At 34.5% G+C, this 24,776-nt stretch overlaps 1 protein-coding gene across 9 annotated transcripts in view; it reads right to left on the bottom strand.

The window, feature by feature from the left end:
- Positions 1 to 24,776, bottom strand: part of LOC108054886 (uro-adherence factor A) — a 234,497-nt gene that overhangs the window by 88,618 nt on the left and 121,103 nt on the right. Inside the window, exons 1-2 of one of the 9 annotated variants that reach the window (XM_070219431.1) lie at positions 22,419 to 22,458; positions 22,070 to 22,152 (exon numbers count right to left, since the gene is read on the bottom strand). The exons of 6 other annotated variants lie outside the window; for them this stretch is intronic. In XM_070219431.1, the coding sequence (XP_070075532.1) occupies positions 22,070 to 22,152; positions 22,419 to 22,443 (108 nt within the window). In that variant the 5' untranslated portion in view covers positions 22,444 to 22,458. Of the gene's footprint in view, positions 1 to 15,619; positions 15,792 to 17,193; positions 17,306 to 22,069; positions 22,153 to 22,418; positions 22,459 to 24,776 lie in introns of those variants that run through there. 2 more of the 9 variants (XM_044393702.2, XM_070219430.1) reach the window with 2 other exon arrangements.

Below are 24,776 nucleotides of genomic sequence, written 5' to 3'. Positions count from 1 at the left end.
ATACGGTAACACAATGAACCCACAGAGGTCTAAGTGTGCCAGGCTGCAGCTGTCCTAACCTAACCTACTTCAGCTTTTGTTTCAGAATAGTTGACACCTTTTGGTGTGCACTGCATTTTTGCTTTAGTAACTTCAACGTAAGAGGGATAAATATCACATCCGTGACGCTTGTTTTGGGATTGTAAGGAAGAAAGAATTTGAAAGAATGTTTAGTTTCAGATTGCAATTTTAATTTTTCAAAGCCTACCTTCGAAACAATAAGCAAATCCATCGATTTGTAATAGACATCTGCATGACTGGAATCAAACAGGCTTTGAAATGATTCCATTCGAATAGAATAGAGTTTAGTAAGTGCTTAGCACACTATGCCTAGAATCAGGGCTCGGTAAATAACACACACTGTACAAAACTTGTGTTATTAACATGTTAAATGTCAAAGTGTTAAGTTCAAAAAAAGTTAGTAAAAGTAAAAAATTTTATCCTACATATGTTAGAAATATAAATAACACACATGTCATTTGTGTTATTTACACGACGTGTTACTAACACGACATGTTTTTTTACACAGCGTGTTCTTAACACAATGAGTTTTTGGCATTAAAAAATTCACGGTTTTCCAGAGTATAAGAATTGATATACGCTTTGAAATGGTTAAAACTAACATACCAGATATCATGCCCATATTGGGTTTTCATTTTCCCTTTGACTCGTTAATGACAGTAAAATGTAACTTTCATTTGTGTTAAAAACACAGTGTGTAAAAAACTCAAGTGAGCTGTGTGTGCTAACAATTATTTTTCACATTTTAACACATTTGTATTTGACACACATGTCAACAATTTTGCTCACACTGCAAAATACAATTTTTCATGTTTTTAACATGTGTGTCAATTTCAGAACCCTGCCTAGAATGGATTGAATCTTGGTCCGTATAGAGTATGACAGCAAAGGCCTAGAGTTAAACGAGTGATAACGAAAAACAGAATGTCATATTTGTATAGGCTGAAATCATTTGAGTTTTTCGAATCCTTTCGATTTTCTTATATGACGTTATGAGGCAAAATAGAAATTAAAGTTTTGATATATATACATACATATGTATATGCCTATTTTATTTTGTTATACATAAAGAAGTATTTTTGTCATTTTTATTTTTCAAATTACCAAGCTACCGTTAGTTTAAACTCGAAACACATGCAAAAATGCGGCAAGCCGAAGTTTTAATACCCTTGCAGATTTCACGAATTAAAATTTGACTACAATAGCATAATTCAATAGCATAAATAACACAGGTCAACAAAATGGACTTTATTAAAAGGTGCAGGCCAATTGGCATTAAAACATGTTAATATAGACGTATATAAGCATATCTGCATACTTAGTTTTCGCGTTTAACGGGTGGTATTTGGGCAATCGCGGCTTGAAAAAAATAGCAACATTTAATTTTTTGATTTAAGATATCTTCGAGGGTCTGTGCTCAGTTGTAATAATACCTATGCCAAAAAATTGCTAAGATGCCCTTCTACATTATTGCACTTAAGGTTCCATCATAATTTGAGTCAATCACAGCCTATGAGCCATTGAAGTAATTTGTTCACCTCTATTCCCAACCAACTTGATGCGGTGAACACGCTTAAAAAAATAAAAGGAAAAATGTATGCCCTAAAATATTTTACAGGCATCTAAAGGCGTCTTTCACCGATTTTTTAAGACAAATAAGACCATTGTACGTCGAAGGATGGAATTTATAGAATTTTTTCCGTAAGAACTTAAAAAGTAACAACTATTTTTAAATCCCATTTTACATAAATATCTGACACATTCGTAAAAATGTGCCTTTCAATTTGGTTAGCAGTAGGCGCCGAACATAGACAAATTATATTTTTAAGGGGTTAATATGCCTTAAAAGAAATCCCCACCACAATTTTAAGGCGACGCCACTGTTATCTTTAAAAAGCCTACTGTGTAAAATCACGACACACTCGTTACGTAAGAATGACTCTAAAATACTTGTTACTTTTCCCATTCTTACGGAAAAAATTCTATAAATTCCATTTTTCGAAGTACAATAGTGGGATTTATCTCAAAAATTCGGGAAAAGACGCCTCTAGATGCATGTAAAATATATTAGGGCACATATTTTTCCTTGTATTTTTTTAAGCCTGTTCACCGCATCAAGTTGGTTGTAAATAGAGGTGAACAAATTACTTCAATGGCTCATAGGCTTTTATTAACTCAAATAATGATGGAACCTTAAATGCAATTATGTAGAAGGGCATCTAAGCAATTTTTTGGCATAGGTTTTATTACAACTGAGCACAGACCCTCGAAGATATCTTAAATGAAAATATAAAATGTTGCTACTTTTTTCAAACCGAGATTGCACAGATACCACCCGTTAAACTCGAAAACTAAGTATGCAGATATGCTTATATCCGTCTATATTAACACAATTTAATGCCCATAGGGCTGCACCAAAAACACTGTTGGCCTGTGTAATAATTTATATTTCTAAAAATTTAATTTTTTAATTTTTCACCCTACACTCAAAATAAATTTAACCCTAAATTTTAGAAAATCGCCATTAAAATTTCTTTTTTCTAAATACAAGAAAGTTATTTCTAAATCTAAGGAAATTTTTCTTAAGTCAAGAAAGTTTTCCTTAAATCCAGGAAGTTTTTCTTAAATGTAGAAAATGAACTAAAATCACCCTAAAATCTAGAAAAAATGCCCTTAAAATTAGAAATTATTTTCTGAAAAATAGAAAGGCAAACGAAAATAATAAAATATTTTGTCAGCACCTTTTCTAAAAATGAGTGCCCTAACCCTAAAATTAAGCTAACCCTAAATAATAGAAACATTTTCTAAAAAGTAGGAAGTTTTTCTAAAAAATAGAAATAGTTGTTTTCACATGCTCTGGCACACCAAAATGTTCAATGCCAGAACTTGTCAGCTGCCGGGTGGCTGTACTCGTAGCGCAGACGGTTAAAGCGCTTGGTTAGAAATCGAAACGACCCTGGTTCGAGTCCCAGAGCAAACAATTTTTTACCTTTTTTTTAAAGTTTTTTTTTTAGTTTTATTTTTTATTTTTTTTATTGTTTTTTTTTTTAATTTGTTTTTTTACTCTTTTTTTATTCCTTTTTTTATTGATGGCAAGCGGTAAACCGAAAATAATTTGGTTTATATTCAGCTATTTACTATATACTACACATAATATAAATTGCGTTAGCATAAATATATACATATGTATATAGGTATGTAAATAAGTAAAACGCGAATGGTCAAAATTATGCAATTAGTATTCAAATGTATTCTCCGCTTGACCCTTTACATACAATGCTCGGTTTGCCACATCAAGTTTAAGTGCTACAATGGCCCAGTATGTAGGCCATTCGCTCCTCGCGCGGGAGACCCGGGTTCGATTCTCACGACGGACAAGTAAAAATGTAAGTTTTTTTCATGAAGATAAAATATTAACTAATCATAATTTCTACATTTCCCAATCTTCCGCAGTCCCGTAGTCCACATTTACAACCACATTTGGCTTTGGTTAGATAAGAAATCCAAGCGCAAATACATAATAATAAATACATAACCTTTAACATTCACAATATACAAGACACACAACGCCTGCATATGTATGTATATAGGGACATAATATAAACGTATACACAAAAAAAAATCATGATTGAACATGTTTTTTTGTTTTGTTTTTAATTTCTATTTTTTTAGGAAAATTTCCTACTTTTTAGAAATTTTTGCCCTTAAATTTAGTAAAATTACCCTAAAATTTAGAAATATGACGTCAAAAAAAATCAAAAATATAGAAAAATGTGACCCTAAAATTTAGGGCGAGCTTGTCTTGAAGACAAAAGTAGGGCGATTTCCTTGACTTTAGGGTTAATTTTATTTTGAGTGTATTGTTCCTATGGGGGCTATAGGATATAGACGTCCGATCGTATCGCGCTTTTACCCTGATCAAGGTATTCACAAAAAAATACGATTTGGAAAGATTGATGTCAATAGCTTTTACACTGCGAGAAATATCCTGAAAAAAATCAAGTCTATACGATATAGACGTCCGATCGGCACGCGCTTTTTACTTTGTTGAAGGTATGCACAAAAAAATACGATTTGGAAAGATTCATGTCAACGAATTTTACACTGCGCGAAAAATTTTCAGTTTTTGCAAGTTATATACTATTATTCCTATGGGAGCTATAGGATATAGACGTCCGATCGGGTCGATTTTCAAACTTGATCTGCGTACACATGTTTTAGGATGACTGTGAAAGTTTTAAGTAGGGAAGTGTAGGGTAATTTGACGAGTAGGGTAATGTGACGAACTCGTCGAATCTCATATATGACGTCACGACAAAAACTCCAAATAAATGTAGTAGACTCCCCTTATCGTGTCGACAATGTATTTACAGTAATATAAATAAGAAGTCCCGTAATTTGTTCGTGAGGTAATTTTCGATAAAAATAAAATTCAATTTACCTGTGTTTCAGCAGTGCCAGAGCAAATATGAGTGGAAAATAAAATCAGGCAAATATATGCACGTATACATGAGATCTTTATCAACAGTTTTTGGTACTTCGCGTTTTTTTCTTTTGCGCCGTTTGAGAGTGACACCGTTTTTGCTCCAAGTCTACCTTGTAGGGTATCGTGGCGAACTTTTTGTAGGGTATTGTGACGAACTTTTTTTATTCAAGAATGTTATGTTATCGTTGATTACACTAGTTTACAAAATAATATTCTTGGTGTGCTCCCCAGCAATTGATGGCAAATTCTGTTAGTGTTGGACCTCTAGACTACGAAAATAGCATTAATTTTTTTTTCGATGGCGCAGTTTTTTTTAAAGATTTTTTAAAGTTCGAAATGTTAAATTTCGGACTTTTTTCGAATTTCTTCTTATATCTCGGCAGATATCCACCCGATTGGGCCAGTTTAAGTTTTATTTTAAAGTCAATAGATCAGAGCTTAACTTTGCCATACAGATCAATATGATTGGATAAGTAATGGCAGCGCAGAAACTTGACAAAGATGAAAAATGTGTTTTTTGGTCGACTGTAAGTCGGCTGTATATATCGTAAAAACTCGAAATAAATCCGTTGAAAAATCATAATGGGTACAAACTTAAAGTTTAGATCCTACCGAATAAAATAAGCCGGATATGGCCCAAATCCATGGAAAACTGGATTTATGGTGGATTTTTAAAGATAGGATTTTTCCACTTTTTTCGGTTGACAGAGTCCAAATTTAAGATATATCATAGGCGGCGAAATGTAAACAAAAACAAGAGAGAACGCTATAGTCGGGTGCCCCGACTATCAGATACCCGTTACTCAGCTAAAGGGAGTGCGAAGGAGATGGAGAAAAACTTTGATCCGCCGTAACTTTTTAACGAATGGTCCGATTTAAAAAATTTCTTCTACATTTCGATAGGTATTGATAAACACAATAAAACTGCATTTTTACTTTTCCAAAATATTGAAATTTTTAAAATCGTATATTAGCGATTGTGGGCGTTAGAGGGGGCGTGGCACCCTTTTGAAACAAACTTGCGCTGCGTAGGAACTCCTAGAATCTGCATGGAAAATGTCAATCTTCTAGCTTTTATAGTTTCCGAGATCTCAGCGTTCATACAGACAGACAGACGGACAGACAGACGGACAGACGGACAGACGGACAGACGGACAGACGGACAGACGGACATGGCTAGATCGACTCGGCTAGTGATCCCGATCAAGAATATATATAGTTTATAGGGTCGGAAACGCTTCCTTCTACCTGTTACATACTTTTGCACGAATCTAATATACCCTTTTACTCTACGAGTAACGGGTATAATGAGTGGTGACGACAGCCGGGTCAAAAAATAGCTAAATTTAAAAGCTAGAAAATTATAAAATAAATTTAAGTTCTGAAAATTCCTTTAAAACATAAAATTGCTTGCGTTATGACAGTGAATATTTTTAATTAAGTACTATCCATTTGGATAATTCATTCTTATGAAAAAAGTAACCTTAATTTCAAAAATTAAATTCACTTTAATAATTTTCTAGCTTTTAAATATCTGATTTAGCTATTTAGTGACCCGGCTGCCAACACCAATTATTTTTGTTTACATGTCGCCGCCTATGATAAATCTTAAATTTGGACTCTGTCAACCGAAAAAAGTGGAAAAATCCGAACTTTAAAAATCCACCATAAATCCGGTTTTCCATGGATTTGGTCCATATCCGGCTTGTTTTATTCGGTAGGATCTAAACTTTAAGTTTGTACCCATTATGATTTTTCAACGGATTTATTTCGAGTTTTTACGATATATACAGCCGACTTACAGTTGACCTAAAAACACATTTTTCATCTTTGTCGAGCTTCTGCGCTGTCATTACTTATCCAATCATATTGATCTGTATGGCAAAGTTAAACTCTGATCTATTGACTTTAAAATAAAACTAAAACTGGCCCAATCGAGTGGATATCTGCCGAGATATAAGAAGAAATTCGAAAAAAGTCAGAAATTTAACATTTCAAACTTTAAAAAATCTTTAAAAAAAAACTGTGCCATCGAAAAAAAAATTAATGCTATTTTCGTGGTCTAGAGGTCCAACACTAACTGAATTTGCCATCAATTGCTGGGGAGCATTTCGGCTGTAAACTAGTGTTATTTGTAATAAAAATATAATAATACCAGATAACATTTACTGCTGCAGTTTTATTGTTGTTTTTAATAGTGACGTCAGTTTAATTTAATCTTAAAAAAATGGCACATTGACCTTTTTCTTTTGTAATTTTGGGTATTATCTTATTACTTCCTTCTTTTCCGTATCGAAAATAACTTTTCCGTAAATTATATATAAAAAAATGTATTTTTTTGTTTGTAAAAAGGATGGTTTACACCAAACGCTGTGGGATTTGGCTACGTTGAAATTTCGAATCCAAATTTTTTTAGAAATATGCTCAGTAAATGTAAGTAACTTTCTGCTTTTACACTTTTAAAAAATATTGATTTTTGGAGAAGTTACATTAAAGAACAAATTGTTCGTAACATTACCCTACAACTTTTGAAAGTGCAAAAAAAGAAGGGTTCACGCCAAACGCTGTGAGATTTAGCTGCATTGGAATTTCGAATTTCGAATTTTACAGGGATATGCTCAGTAGAAGTAAGCAACTTTCTGCGTTTACAGAAAGGGAGGGAGCCGGATCGGACCACTATATCTTGAGGCTTCCATAAGAATATTCAAACAAATATAAGAAAATTCATTGTAACTTTGTAGGAAGTAGGCGTTTTGATTCTTGAACTCATGTATAAACCAAAATTAAAATAGAAACGCTGAATCTGGAATCCCTGCAACTGCACCGAGTGAGCATTACTTTATCTGCAAGGGTATATAAGCTTCGGCTGCACACTGGGCCAGAAAGTTAATTTTTTGGCCAAAAATCTGTAATTTCTTTCCTAGGACAGTTAGAAGGATGCAGTTTTTTGCGTTTTTTTCTTAAAAGATTGAACTTTCCAACGAACTAAAAGTAAAATTTTTTGGAATTTTATATGATATAGATAATCCAAACCAAAGTCGGAAAATTTTACGTACTTTTCGGTTTTTTATTTTTAAAAAAATAACTAGAAGACGCACTTCTTCCATTTTCGAAAACAATAAAGTATGAGATAAAACAAACTAAAAAAATTAACCTCACTAAAAAATATTATGTCGTATAAGATTTATGAACCGTTAAAAACTGCAACTTTCGGAGACTCCCACATCAACGTTTATCAAACAATCGATTTAAAAAAATTTTCTATTTTTTTTTCTTGTTATCTCCTAAGTTTTATATAATCAAATTATTAAAAACGAGGACGGAAGCTAACTTCGGCAAGCCGAAGTTTTAATACCCTTGCAGATTTTACGAATTAAAACTTGACTAGACTAGCAACATGAATTAATATACAACAAAATATTTTATAATTGAAAAAATAAAATTTTAAAATTTTTCACCCTATTGTTCCTATGGGAGCTATAGGATATAGACGCCCGATCGGCACGCGCGTTTACCCTAATGAAGGTACGCACAAAAAAATACGATTTGGAAAGTTTCATGGGAATAGCTAATATTTTGCGCGAAATATCCTGAAAAACGTCAAATTTTGACCGATTTCACCCTATTGTTCCTATGGGAGCTATAAGATATAGACGTCCGATCGGCACGCGCTTTTACCCTGATCAAGGTACACACAAAAAAATACGATTTGGAAAGATTCATGCCAATAGCTCTTACACTGAGCGAAATATCTTCATTTTTGTGAAAGCTATATCCGATTGTTCCTATGGGAGCTATAGGATATAGACGTCCGATCGGGTCGGCTTTCAAACTTGATCTGCGTACACATGTTTTAGGACGACTGTGAAAGTTTCAAGGCGCTAGCTTTTAAACTGAGCTCGCAAACGGTATTGAAACAGACGGACAGACGGACATGGCTATATCGACTCCCCTATTGATCCTGATCAAGAATATATATACTTTATGGGGTCGGAAACGTCTCCTTCACTGCGTTACAAACTTCTGACCAAAATTATAATACCCTCTGCAAGGGTATAAAAATGGTTTTAAAAAAATTGTTTTTTAAATTGTTTAATGTTAATTTGACATAGTCTGAAGTCATCACAAAAGTATGCTACATTTTTATTTGCATAGTCCTGATTAAATAGATAGATATAGGTTTGGAAAATACCATAATCGATTAGTGTACGTAAAAAGTAGATTTTAGATGTTAGTCACACTAAAATCAAATTTTTGAGCGCAAAATGTTCACCAAAACCTGAAGAAATAAAGTATGGCATACTCTTGGGCTCTCTTAGCTAAGCTCTTCAAAATAGCTCGACTTCGAGTTAAGCCTTCAATTAAAACTTAAATTACCGAAAACTAAGGCAAAACCGCGTCGAGTCGGTGGGCTACACTTTTAGTAAATTGATCAACGAATTTTTTTTTGAAGGAATGAACTAATTTGGGGATGGCACTCGAAGGCACACGAAAAGCAAAGTACTCATTTGCTGAAAAAAAGCGTAAAAATTAACAATTACATTTATTTTAGCAAACAAGTAAGACATACGAGCTATATTATATTTTTTACTTGTTGAAAATAATCCCTTCTGCAAGTTTCGGAAAGAAGTCGAACAGCAACATCAGCATCTTTGACTTCTACATGTTTTTTCATTTCCATCAATATTTTATGAATTTTTCACTTTGAAAATATGGTAAAAGAAAACTACTTGCCCGAATTCTTTGAAACTTTGGCATAAATTAGTTTAATGTATTATAAAAAGGATCCCAAACTCAATTTGGTCATTTTCTTAAAAAAGAAAAAGGTTTTTTTGGCCAAACATCTGATCGGCTGGCCCAGTGTGGGCTGGCCGAAGTTAGCTTCCTTTCTTGTTTGAATGTAACTTTTCTAAAAATCAAATTGATCAACGAATTTTTTTTTGAAGGAATGAACTAATTTGGGGATGGCACTCGAAGGCACACGAAAAGCAAAGTACTCATTTGCTGAAAAAAAGCGTAAAAATTAACAATTACATTTATTTTAGCAAACAAGTAAGACATACGAGCTATATTATATTTTTTACTTGTTGAAAATAATCCCTTCTGCAAGTTTCGGAAAGAAGTCGAACAGCAACATCAGCATCTTTGACTTCTACATTTTTTTTCATTTCCATCAATATTTTATGAATTTTTCACTTTGAAAATATGGTAAAAGAAAACTACTTGCCCGAATTCTTTGAAACTTTGGCATAAATTAGTTTAATGTATTATAAAAAGGATCCCAAACTCAATTTGGTCATTTTCTTAAAAAAGAAAAAGGTTTTTTTGGCCAAACATCTGATCGGCTGGCCCAGTGTGGGCTGGCCGAAGTTAGCTTCCTTTCTTGTTTGAATGTAACTTTTCTAAAAATCAATATTTTTCAAAAGTGTAAACGCAGAAAGTTGCTTACTTCTACTGAGCATATCCTTGTAAAATTCGAAATTCGAAATTCCAATGCAGATAAATCCCACAGCGTTTGGCGTGAACCCTTCTTTTTTTGCACTTTCAAAAGTTGTAGGGTAATGTTACGAACAATTTCTTCATTAATGTAACTTCTCCAAAAATCAATATTTTTTAAAAGTGTAAAAGCAGAAAGTTACTAAAATTTACTGAGCATATTTCTAAACAAGAAAGGAAGCTAGCTTCGGCCAGCCGAAGCTTATATACCCTTGCAGATCATTCCTATTAATTAACAAATCGCAAAAATGTTCAATTTTCTAATATTTCTCATTAATTTTCCGATCGTTCCTATGGCAGCTATGTGATATAGTCGTCCGATTTTGATCAAATTAAAATTGAAATTCGGAAATATTTAAAAAGAGTCATATCCAAGAGTAGAAGATAATACAAAAAAACCAAAGAAGCTAGAAATTATTTCCTATTACTTTTCTATTAATTTTCCGATCGTTCCTATGGCAGCTATATGATATAGTAGTCCGATTTTTTAAATATTTAATTCGAAATTCAGAAATATTTAAAAAATAACATCCCTAAAAGTAGAAGGTAATATTTCAAAAAACACCGAAGCTAGAATTTTTTTAACGTTTTCTTTTCCGATCCTTCCTATGGGAGCTATAAGATATAGTTGTCCGATCCGGTTGGTTCCGACATATATACTACCTGCAATAGAAAGAAGACTTTTGGGAAAGTTTCATCCCGATAGCTCAAAAACTGAGAGACTAGTTTGCGTAGAAACAGACAGACGGACAGACGGACAGACGGACAGACGGACAGACGGACAGATGGACAGATGGACAGACGGACAGACGGACAGACGGACAGACGGACATGGCTAGATCGACTCGTCTAGTGATGCTGATCAAGAATATATATACTTTATGGGGTCGGAAACGTCTCCTTCACTGCGTTGCAAACTTCTGACTGAAATCATAATACCCTCTGCAAGGGTATAAATAATTTGGATTCGAAATTTCAACGTAGCCAAATCCCACAGCGTTTGGTGTAAACCATCCTTTTTACAAACAAAAAAATACATTTTTTTATATATTATTTACGGAAAGGTTATTTTCGATACGGAAAAGAAAGAAGTAATAAGATAATACCCAAACTTACACAAAAAAAAAATGGTCAAAATGCAAATTTTTTTAAAATTAAATTAAACTGACGTCACTATTAAAAACAACAATAAAACTGCAGTAAATGTTATCTGGTATTATTATATTTTTTTTATATATTATTTTTATATGTACTACCTGCAACAGAAAGAAGACTTTCGGGAACGATTCATCGCGATAGCTTATAAACTGAGAGACTAGTTCGCATAGAAACGGACAGACAGACAGACGGACAGACGGACAGACGGACAGACGGACATGGCTAGATAGACTCGGCTATTGGTGCTGATCAAGAATATTTATACTTTATGTGGTCGGAAACGTCTCCTTCACTGCGTTGCAAACATCTGACTGAAATTATAATACCCTCTACAAGAGTATAAAAACGAATCGTTCGTCACCTTACCCTACACTCCCCTACAATAAGTGTCATACAAATCAAACTTGTGAAAAATGTTGGGGTAATTAATTAGATATTTGAATAATTAAAAAAGCAAGTTACTATATGTTGCAAGTAATTATTTGCTAATTGTAGCGGACTAATACCCTTGCGGATCCTTCCTATTATAGCTACATGAATGGTGATACTGGCCGTGTAAGGCATGGGTGCTATACAGGCTTAAGCGAAAAGGGCGTTTGTGGCGAAGCAAATGCATTTCAGTTTTAATTTTAATTCTAGCTTCAAAACCGTGGACGCCACAGTTTTTTTACCCGTTACTCATATGACTCTATGAGTATTCGTGCAAAAGTATGTAACAGGGAGAAGGAAGCGTTTAGTTTAACATGTAAATGAAGCATTCTGTACAGAAAAATGTCACATATTAGCTTTCTTATAAGATAAATTAAGAACAGAGGTTTATGAGGTTTTATGAGGTTTTATGAGGTTTGTCATAAAAATAATCAAACTATACTCCAAATTTTTAGTTTAGCTCAGAATCCAACTAATTAGAAACTAATATAGCGGCAAAATCATGTGGAAATTTATTTTATTCAAGTTTACAGGTTTTTGGCTTGGTGGACTTTTTGGTGGAAGTGCCCATATGTCAACTCGCCTACTGAACCTCAACAAGAATGTATAAAACGGGGTAAGTTAAACCTTTATTTGATTCGGAAACCTCTTATATATGAACACTAAAGCGGTTTTTTATAAGGAATTTTTATCTCACCCTTTTAAACACAAGATATTTGTGCAAAATAACTTAAACTAAAATCCAAAAAATTTTAAATTAAGTCTAAGGGCTTGCGTAATGGTCTCAAAGTTTCCAAAAAGATTACTCATACGGCACGTAAGCCAGTATGAGTTTTGGGTAGGCAAATCTTTTCCCATATCTTGACTTGTCAAATATTTGATTTCGTTCAAAATCGTTAACAAAATGGAGAGCAACTTTTTTTTTGTTTGGAAAGCTAAATCTGAATTTTGATGAAGAGGAAACTTTGCCGTCAAAGAGGACCGTACTGTCCTCTTTGCTCTACAGGACAGTTCTTCTGAAGCAAACCTTCTCCTTCACTGCGTTGCAAACTTTTGACTGAAATTATAATACCCTATACCCTATAATGCAAAGATATAACAAAATAAATAAATTTATGAATTTTCGGTACAATTATTTTGCTTTGTTTCTTTTTAATTATTGTTACCGCCGTAATTTAAATTGTTAAACCTGCCTCCAAATCGAATTGCCACTTATGCGAATATGGCACTACCAACATATAGTATGGCAGCTCTACTTGAGAAAAAACAAGAGAGAACGCTATAGTCGGGTGCCCCGACTATCAGATACCCGTTACTCAGCTAAAGGGAGTGCGAAGGAGATGGAGAAAAACTTTGATCCGCCGTAACTTTTTAACGAATGGTCCGATTTAAAAAATTTCTTCTACATTTCGATAGGTATTGATAAACACAATAAAACTGCATTTTTACTTTTCCAAAATATTGAAATTTTTAAAATCGTATATTAGCGATTGTGGGCGTTAGAGGGGGCGTGGCACCCTTTTGAAACAAACTTGCGCTGCGTAGGAACTCCTAGAATCTGCATGGAAAATGTCAATCTTCTAGCTTTTATAGTTTCCGAGATCTCAGCGTTCATACAGACAGACAGACGGACAGACAGACGGACAGACGGACAGACGGACAGACGGACAGACGGACATGGCTAGATCGACTCGGCTAGTGATCCCGATCAAGAATATATATAGTTTATAGGGTCGGAAACGCTTCCTTCTACCTGTTACATACTTTTGCACGAATCTAATATACCCTTTTACTCTACGAGTAACGGGTATAACCAGCGAAGCAGCAACACAAAGTTGTTTAAAGCTCTCTATTATAATTTCAAATTTGATTTAAATAAAGACCGCTACATAAATTTGTCAACCTTAAACTGTTTCGCCTATTATTAACATAGGTGCCTCAACAATTATTTTGGCCACGATACACTCTTAAGAGGGTCACCCCATGTTACTTCTTTTAAAAATATGTTAATAGCTTTTTATCCACATATTATATTATATATATATTATAAATTTAAAAAAAATTTTTTGATTCTGTGGTGCGACTCCCTTAAATATTGGAACTTATATAGCCATAGCGATTTTATTTTTCTTTACCCGTTTGTAAAGGTGACAAGGTTACTTTTATGTTTAGGCTCAATAAGTAATGACAAGTCTACGCCACCTATATGAAATTAAAATTTTTGATCAAGGGCATCAGTACGTATGAGTGATAAACTTAAAGGTCAATGCGCAAGCATTTTTTTAAACTTTTTCTTTTTGGTATGTCTTCAATGCACCAATGCGCAAAGTATAAGGGGGTGAGAGTAGGACCTTAGAATTTTTCATACAAAAACAAGAAAGGAAGTTAACTTCGGCCAGCCGAAGTTTATATTACCCTTGCAGGTATGCCTACCTAAAATGTTGTTTTTACATTGTCAAAAATCTCCTTCACTGCGTTGCAAACATCTGACTGAAATTATAATACCCTCTGCAATGGTATAAAAAACCACCCTAATGAACACAGAGAAAAAGCCATATGAGTTGAAAATGTTCTTAAAAGTAGAACGACATTTGTATACCCTTGCAGACGGTATTATAATTTCAGTCAGATGTTTGCAACGCGGTGAAGGAGACTTTTCCGACCACATAAAGTATATATATTCTTGATCAGCAACAATAGCCGAGTCCATCTAGTCATGTCCGTCTGTCAGTCTGTCCGTCTGTCAGTCTGCCCGTCTGTCAGTCTGTCCCTTTCTATGCGAACTAGTCCCTCAGTTTTAAAGCTATCGCGATGAAACTTTCCCAAAAGTCTTCTTTCTATTGCAGGTAGTACATGTATCAGGCGTTTTGATTTTTGACAATGTAAAAACAACATTTTAAGTAGGCATACCTGCAAGGGTATTTTATTTATCAATCGTGCTTATCCGGTTTTTAAGAACGAATGTTACGGCGCACGTGTAAGCACGAGTTGTGTACTATTTTTTTTCAACAAAGTTGGTTTTTCACATTATGGCAGGGATCGTAAATAAGAGTTAACCTATTAAAAACAAGAAAGGAAGCTACCTTCGGCCAGCCGAAGCTTATATACCCTTGCAGATAAAAGAATGCTCCTCGGTGCAGTTCCAGGGATTCCAGATTCCGCGTTTCTATTTACTTAAATTTTGTTTTAAAGTAGTCAAGAATCAAAACGCCTACTTCGTACAAAGTTACAATGAATTTTCTTATATTTGTTTGAATATTCCTATGGGAGCCTTAAGATATAGTGGTTCGATCCGGATCGCTCCGACATATGTACTACCTGCAATAGAAAGAAGACTTTCGGGAAAGTTTCATCGCAATAGCTTTAAAACTGAGAGACTAGTTCGCATAGAAACGGACAGACGGATAGACGGACATGGCTAGATAGACTCGGCTATTGGTGCTGATCAATAATATATATATTTTATGTGGTCGGAAACGTCTCCTTCACTGCGTTGCAAACATCTGACTGAAATTATAATACCCTCTACAAGGGTATAAAAATTTACATATAACTCTTATTCTCCAATTTTTTTTAGAACTCTTACGCTTACATTTTTTTTAGAAAAATCATCAAATAAGAGTTATTTGTCAACTTTTATAATAAAAAGTGAAAATAAAGATTGAATTGAAATAACTCTTGAACTGAGGGGTGCATTGGTTTAAAATTTGTATCTATAAAATCTACGCTTGAATACCTTTCTGATGATATGCCATATGTCCCCAGAATATTTTTTATTATGTACCAAATGGGATAAGAAAAATAAAAGTTAAGCAAGGGTGCATAACAGACGACATATAATTACAAAAACGGGTTTAGTAAATTGCATTCCAAATCACATATAATCCGAGATCTATTTGTTTAATTTTAGAAACAATAGTTATTTGATTGATTCCGACGAGAGCTTGCATCTTAAATCCGACAGCAATAATTTCAGGGCCGAAAAGGAGCGTTCTACGGAGACCTGAGTAGCAGGAACGCAATGTACAATTTTTGCCAGTCGGTATAAGTGTGGATAGGTAAACTTCTTTCCTTCCCAATACTCCATTACGTCCGATTTTAATTCGGCTTAAAGGTAAGGTTTGTTTCCGTAATCGTCAATTGAAGCTGATGATCAACCTCGCTGTTAAATAAACAACATTAGTTTTATAAAATTATAAAAAATATTCTAGGCACATATGGCATATCAACAGAAAGGTATTCAATCGTAGATTACATACATATAAATTATAAACCAATGCACCCCTCAGTTCAAGAGTTATTTCAATTCAATTCATTATTTTCACTTTTTATTATAAAAGTTGACAAATAACTCTTATTTGTTGATTTGTATAATACAAATTGAAGCGTAAGAGGTATTTATCAATTATTACACAGGCCGACAAAATGTGACATGGGTCGATGTCCAGGCCTGCCACCATTTTATTTCGATAAATTAGGCTTTTCTAAGCATAAGTTGCCACTACGCCTATAGTCCATCAGCTCTGGTATTTGCGGTATCTTTAATTTAAGAAAATCACAAATTTTCTTCGTCTTTTGGGATATATCTTCAAGAGTGGTCAACCAATTTTGGTAATCTTTTCGGAATTAAATAGTTACACGTCTCTTTTATACGGTCGTTTTGGAAAATTAAATCTAACTGAACCACAAGAGAAGGTGGGCGCATTCAAAATTTCAAAGTCACAGCAAAGTTTAAAAATCTTCATTTGTGAACAGCGTTTAAAAATTAAATAAAAATATTTTCTTCTACGATGCATTTTTGATCCAAAGACACCTTATGTCCTTAATTTTTAGGACACTCATCAGGTTTTTGTGAATTGTTTTGGAATTTTTAAAATTGTTTTTCTTCCTTCCTTCACAGTGACGATTCACAAACAGTGCCCAAACCTGTGGAAGAGTTATATGTCAACTTTTTTGAATAGGTTAACTCTTATTTACGATCCCTGCATTATGGTATTTAAATCTAGTTATTTTTTTTATTATTGTAATATTAAATTTCCTTAAAAGTTTATCTGAACAATAAAACAAATTTAAAATAACAAAACTAACGACTAAGCTGCGCTTTGAAAGCATACAAAGCAATTTGTTAAGACATATGTATGTGTGTAGTACAATTCTCTCATAACACACGGACAAAAGACCTTAATGGAGAGCAAGGAGTTGGATATATTGCGAACTGCAAAAAAGGCTAGTCACACCCAAATAGAGTCGCTTGCGAGGAGTATACATACATACATAAATATATTGCGCTCCAATTAATTTTCAATGCGTTTGGCTCGCTACTAATCGATTGTTAGCCATCGCCAACGTCAAAAAAGAAAGGAACGTAATGGCATCAAAAACGTATCAAACGAACGCATCACAAAAAGGGCGCGCAATAATGTATATTTCGTTAGCAATGGAAGGATTAGGAATTCGGGGATTGGTCGGAGGTCTTAAAAATACTCCTTAAGAGTTTTATTCCCTCCTGCTTGCTTAACACTCTTAGATAAAATAAAATAATAATAAAATAATTAGCCCTTTACTTGGTCAAACATGTCGCGTGACACACAACACCAACACTTAAGGCGAGTGCAGTAAACACTTCGCGTCTTTCGCCAAATTCCGCACCAGAGAGTGTTTCGCGTTTAAACTTGTGGTAGATACTGGAGCCTTTGATGGATAACTGGTCAGGAAGCCCCCGAGCGAAGTGGTGCCACACTTTATGGCACCGTTTGCGCATGTCAGCCATAAGAAGCTTTTTGATTTTTCCTGTATGGCACAGCTAAAGGATGCAGGCCTATATGTAGGATATGTAGGTCGCGCACAGAACGCCCTGTGTCAGGTGGGCTCACGCTATGTCGACAGTGTAAACAAATTTATGGTAGCAACAGGCGGCCGTTAGAATGCGTAACACTCGGCGAGTGTGTACTTTGGTAATCGGGGGTGTCGCAAAAATCTATTCCAACGAAAATCTGTTTTATGTACATAGTTTTTCAAATCGTTTAATCTTATGGCTCATTATTTGTGAGGACATTTGCAAGCGTTGCCAGACACTCGAGCGTTGTCAATATGGTTCCACTCTTCATTCGAAAACAGGCGATTCAATTTACAAAATTGTTAAAGTAAAAGTCATCCACACACAAAAAAAAACTTGGTAAAATCAACTGTAATAATTGTCAAACAGGCCACAACCACAAAAAATTGTCAATTCTACTAAGTAAATTGTTACTCATAAGTAATTCGTAAACGTCAGGGTTACTATAAAAAATAGTTATGCAACTATAAAATAGGGTAAAATGTGCCCGAACCATAAATTGTAGTTAACTTACTATTTTTATAGTATTTCACAGTAATTTATAAGTAGGGGAGAGTGGGGAAATTTCGTCACCTGCAACACTCGGAATCCATAAGTCGTACAAATTTATAATTTTTTTGTTTTAGTCCTTTAAGGCGGCATGACTCAACCAATGCATTTTTTTTGTACAGAAGGCCAAGATAATTAAGCTATAAAATTAAATGTGTTTTAATAGTTCAAAAGCTAGAATAAGTTCTCGACGAAATTTTTCCTGTATACCACAATTAAAACAAGAAAGGAAGTTAGCTTCGGCCAGCCGAAGTTTATATACCCTTGAAGGTATGCCTACTTAAAATGTTGTTTTTACATTGTCAAAAATCAAAACGCCTACTTTCTACAAAGTTAAAATAGTTTTTATATTATTTTTTTGATTATTCCTATGGGAGCCATAAGATATAGTGGTCCGATCCGGCATATGTACTACCTGCAATAGAAACAAGACTTTTCGGAAAGTTTCATCGCGATAGCTTTAAAACTGAGGGACTAGTTCGCATAGAAACGGACAGACAAAATGTATTTCTAAATAAGTAATGTGTGAAGAAATTTCGCCACCCTATGCTTAGGGTAAATTCGCACCTATTTTAATTACATATTTTTATACCCTTGCAGAGGGTATTATGATTTCAGTCAGAAGTTTGCAACGCAGTGAAGGAGACGTTTCCGACCCCATAAAGTATATATATTCTTGATCAGCATCACAAGACGAGTCGATCTAGCCATGTCCGTCTGTCCGTCTGTCCGTCCGTCTGTCCGTCTGTCTGTTTCTACGCAAACTAGTCTCTCAGTTTTTGAGCTATCGGGACAAAACTTTCGCAAAAGTCTTCTTTCTATTGCAGGTAGTATATATGTCGGAGCCGACCGGATCGGACAACTATATCTTATAGCTCCCATAGGAACAATCGGAAAAAAAAAACTTTAAAAAATTCTAGCTACGGTGTTTTTTGAAATATTACCTTCTACTTTTGGGGATGTTATTTGTTAAATATTTCTGAATTTCGAATTAATTATTTAAAAAATCGGACTACTATATCATATAGCTGCCATAGGAACGATCGGAAAATTAATGGAAAAGTAATAGGAAATAAATTCAAGCTTCTTTGGTTTTTATTGTATTATCTTCTACTCTAGGATATGACTCTTTTTAAATATTTCCGAATTTCAATTTTAATTTAATCAAAATCGGACGACTATATCATATAGCTGCCATAGGAACGATCGGAAAATTAATGGAAAAGTAATAGGAAATAAATTCTAGCTTCTTTGGTTTTAATTGTATTATCTTCTACTCTAGGATATGACTCTTTTTAAATATTTCCGAATTTCAATTTTAATTTGATCAAAATCGGACGATTATATCATATAGCTGCCATAGGAACGATCGGAAAATTAATGAGAAATATTAGAAAATTGAACATTTTTGCGATTTGTTAATTAATAGGAATGATCTGCAAGGGTATATAAGCTTCGGCTGGCCGAAGCTAGCTTCATTTCTTGTTTTATTTGACGAGCTGGCTAACGAACAGACTACCGGCAGCAGCAACAAATATAGAACGTCAACAAAAATGGTACGCTTGATCAGTGTAGCATATTTACAGGCGTTAAATTCCCTACATTTTTCAGGTGACGAAATTGCCCCAGTGGTGTGGCGATTTTACCCCCCATGTGGCGGAATTGCACCAGTATATTGGTTTTACTTTTTAATTTATAAATCACCAAGGTAATTAAAAAAAGGGGAATGTCACATTTAAAAGCTTGGTGCTAACCGCATTCAACAATAAAAAAATAAATATGATAACGTGTTTCAAGATGGACAACAAATAGCTTTGAAAAAATGCTGACGAAATTTCCCCACTCTCCCCTATTATTAAAAAGGTAGTTGTCCAATTCCCTTTTCCAAAAGTGATTGTATCCTACACCGTATAAGGGTGCGGGTTGCACTTGACTTCCAGCTAGTGTGGAAGTATATTAAAGGCTTAAGACAGAAAAAAAGTCTTAGCAAGAAAGAACGCTATAGTCGGGTTTGTGTCCCGACTATCTAATACCCGTCACTCAGCTAAAGGGAGTGCGAGGGAGATGGATATAAAACAATATTTTTGATTGCGCATAACTTTTTAACAAATGGTCCGATTTGAAAAATGTCTTCTGCATTTCGATAGGTATAAATATACACAACAAAATTGCATTTATACTTCCCGGAAATCCTTGAAGGTGTAGGCGCCAGACACATTTTAAAATCGTTAGTTTGCGATTGTGGGCGTTACAGGGGGCCTGGCGCTCGGCTGAAATAAACTTGCGCTGCGTAGGAAGCCCAAGAATATGTGTGGGAAATCTCAACCTTCTAGCTTTTGTAGTTTCTGAGATCTCAGCGTTCATACGGACGGACAGACGTACGGACATGGCTAGATCTACTCGGCTAGTGACCCTGATAAAGAATATATATACTTTATGGGGTCAGAAACGCTTCCTTCTACTTTTTACTCTACGAGTAACGGGTATAATGACTCAGAATCTGACTTGGGCTTGGTTCATTAGCCCTTTGGGAATTATAAATAAGGCATCGCAGAAGATTTGTAAAATTACTGTTGCATACTTTTATGTTAAAGAAGTTACGTTAAGGTTACTAGTGTTCATAGTTAAAAAACTATTTAAAAAAGTTTCAAGGTACAAAAACAAAATACACACACCCGTAAGCGTAACTATTTAAATAGTAATTTAACTATTTAATAGTATGCAAAGCAAAAACAAATTTAATTCTTTGATTGCACTAGTTTACAGCCGAAATGCCCCCCCGCAAATGATGGCAAATTCTGGACTCCGAAATTTAACATTTCAAACTTTAAAAAATCTTTAAAAAAAACTGTGCCATCGAAAAAAAATTAGTGCTATTTTCGTGATCTAAGCGTCCAACACTAACAGAATTTGCCATCAATTTCTGGGGAGCACACCAAGAATATTACCTTGTAAACTAGTGTTATCCGTGGGCAATTAGCCAACCCGTACTAAAAAATTTTCCTATAAACAATAAAACTATTTGCGGTACCCGGATGCAAAAGGGGCAATCGGTCAGTGTTAGTTCGGCGAACCTTGCTATTTCCACCAGATCAAATTGCTAGCATTCATTAGTCAGTTGACTATGAAAAATAAGGCAAAACATTTTGTATGATATTTAAACAATTTATTTTCTTTTTATTCGTTTTACATTTTTTGTTTACAAAAACAACAAGGGAGAACGCTATAGTCGGGTGGGTGTCCCGACTATCTAATACCCGTCACTCAGCTAAAGGAAGTGCGAGGGAGATAGATATATAATATTTTGATTGCTCACAACTATTTAATGAATATTCCAATTTCAAAAATGTCTTCTACATTTAGATAGGTATAAATATACACAACAAAATTGCATTTAGACTTCTCGGAAATCTGTAAAGGTGTGGGTGACACATTTTAAAATCGTTAGTTTGCGATTGTGGGCGTTAGAGGGGGCGTGGCGGTCGGCTAAAATAAACTTGCGCTGCGTAGGAAACCCAAGAATATGTGTTGCTAATCCCAACTTTCTAGCTTTTGTAGTTTCCGTGATCTAAGCGTTCATCCAGATAGACAGACAGAAGGACATGGCTATATCGACTCGGCTAGTGACCCTGATCAAGAATATATATGCTTTGTTGGGTCGGAAACGCTTCCTTCTCCCTGTTACATACTTTTGCACGAATACAATATACCCTTTTACTCTACGAGTAACGGGTATAAATATTGCTTTACTTTGTAACCGAGCGTTATCGTGCACAAATGGTACACACAAAAAAAAAAACTTGGCAAAATCAACTGTAATAATTGTTAAACAGGCCCCAACCATAAAATTCTACTAAGTAAATTGTTACTCTTACATAATTCGCAAACGTAAGGGTTACTATAAAAAATAGTTATGCAATTGTAAAAACGGGTAGAATGTGCCCGATCCATAAATTGTAATTAACTTACTTTTTTTATAGTATTTATACAATTATTTATAGTTATTTCACCGTAATTTATAAGTAATATTAAAATAAAGATAGTTGTATAATTACCTTTTCCAAAAGTAACTTTATCCTACACCTCCTAAAGGTACGGGTTGCACTTGACTTCCGCCTTGTGTGGAGTATATTAAAGACTTTAGACAGAAAATAGGTTAATAACTCAGAATCTGACTTGGGCTTGGTTCATGAAGGGCTAGACCCAGTTGGGAATTATAAAAAAGGCATCGCAGAAGATTTGTAAAATTACTGTTGCATACTTTTACACTAAAGAAGTTACGTCACGCAAAGCAAAAACAAATACAGGGACGACTATTTTTAATAAAAATAAAAAATAAAAATTTTTTATTGTTAAAGTACTATTTTTTATAGTTACTAAACTATCTTCATTGGTCAATTTTACCAAGCAAATTTTTTTGTGTGTACATCCGGTGCTTTATCTAAATATTTTGTAAACGGTTGAATCGTCTTTTTGTTGGTGTACATAATTTTAAACGATTGGATCTAATTGATGACGCGCTAATCAACTCTAATTGCTGACATCAGCAGCGCTTATGCGAATGCTTTAAGACTGTACACAGTAAAGATGGGCGTGTACCGTTTATTTTCGTGTCACATCGTTTTGTTTAACTCACAAGGGGCACGAAAAAATGTTTCACCAGTAATAACACATACGAGGGTGTCACAGAAACCGGCGACGGATTTGGGGACGGTTTAGAAACCAACAGACCAAAACCGTTGGTGTCACAGTAATTCGAAAGATTTCCTTTTTTCGGAAAGTTTACCGAAAAACGAACAGGGCTTGATGCCACGGTTGCCACTTCAAAAAAACTTCAAAGTTTCAAAAAATAATTAATAATTAGCCAATTTGAATTAAAAAAAAACCAAATTTTTACCATATACCAAATTACCATACCAGCGGTATTAAGTTTCGATCTGGCACTTGGGTTAATCATTGCAAAAAAAAAAATACACTAATAAAAAAAATGTATTCGCTTTTTTTCAAGTTTAAAATATTTTCTATCGCTATTAGCAAAAAAGAGCCAAATTCAATAAAAATGGGCCAAAGAGCCAACGCGAAAAAAAAGAGCTCATTCGAGCCAAATCTTGCATCCGTAATTGTGAGTTGAGGAGAAAAAAAAAATTTAATGGAATTGTTACGGACAGCGACAGAAAGAGGAACTTGCGTTGTGCCTAGGAGAGTATGGTATGTGCCGCTTCGTATGCTAAGTGCCAAAACAAAAACAAATGTGCCCGCGTGCCATAGGACTGAGCACCCCTGCTTTAAAGATTCCCCCTTCACGATTCATCACTTTTTTCGGCGTCATAGAAATCGACCCGCCACAGAGTCATACTCACTCATACTGTATAAATAAGCTATAGCTCCAAATACAGCTGGCCACTAACAGTACTTTATCGCCTTAAGGAGATGAAAACAAAAATAGAAAGGAAATCGCAAGTCTTTAAGATGGACAAGAGCACTGGCTTCTTGGCAAATATACATACATATGTACACAAAAATTAAAAGCGTTTAAAAAACGATATATGTACATTAGAGCGGTCTACATTTGTATGGAAATTTTTAAGGTCCTACTCTCACCCGCCTATACGGTGCGCATTGACGTACCTTAAAGGTACACCAACAACATTTTTTTTTTTTTAAATCGAGTTTTAGGGTCTGGGTATTTGCTACAAAGTTCATCACCCATACGCACTGCTGCCCTTAATAAAACGTTTTTTTTGTTTTATTGTTCCAACCAAATTTATAATATTTATATTTTATTGTTCCAACCAAATTTATAATTTGACAAGACTAGAAATGGAAGAACGATTTTTTACGAACAAATTTTAACTGTTACACGTTTCGTTTGTGTAATAGTTATAAAAACTTTGCGGATGTTTTGCAAGGTCTAAATGCGGGAAAACATTTTTTTAGTTTTTACATATATTTTTTTCTTACTTTAATCTACCATTTTAAGGGGTGAGAATTGGATTTCATTTTTTTGACCGCCCTAATGTACATATGTATGTATGTATATAAGCGAAGCAGCAAGCCGTTTACAAATTTGTTTTGTTTGCATTTCATGTTTATAGCTTTTAGGTCGTAAATTACACGCGTTTGCTTTCCTTCTGCTTTGCGTGTTTACTTCATTGAGAACCCAAACGAAAAGTCAATAGACCAGGCGCGGACCTAAGGTAGATAAAAAGATATACTTTCTCAAATTAACACCAATTTCGTAAAAAATCACTCAACGGGGCTTCCCATCCAGAACGATGAAGATCAGGTTTCTTTTCTAGTTTTGTTTTATTTTTGTTAAATATGCGTACAAAAAAAACTTTTTGAGTATCACAACGTGAGCACCCATCAGTGGCGGATCTAGGATTTATATATCACCCAGATCACCCTCCGTGGATCCGCGCATGGCACTAATCTTCGTTTGTTTCCCAAAAAATTGCAATTAAAGCGTTTTTTTATATCCCAAGCAGGGGCGGATTAAGACAATTCGACTCCCAAGGCAGTTTTGATTTTTCCGCCCTAGACTGCAGCCTAATTTTCGCCTAGGTATTTTATGTTGGGTTAAAGGGGGAGATACGTATACGGGGGTGTCACAGAAATCCATTCCAACCGAATTTCCTCCGAATAGCAAATCTTAGTGTCACAGACGTTATTTTTGACGGTTTCTAAATCGCCCGTATTTTGCCGGACGTTTTGATAAAATTACCCAACTTACAAATGTTTCCCAAAAATATAACTTTATTT

The sequence above is a fragment of the Drosophila takahashii genome, chromosome 2L (genome assembly GCF_030179915.1).
Source record: "Drosophila takahashii strain IR98-3 E-12201 chromosome 2L, DtakHiC1v2, whole genome shotgun sequence".
Classification (NCBI taxonomy): domain Eukaryota; kingdom Metazoa; phylum Arthropoda; class Insecta; order Diptera; family Drosophilidae; genus Drosophila; species Drosophila takahashii.
Note: the sequence above shows the minus strand (reverse complement) of the source record. Positions and strands in the feature narration are given on the sequence as shown.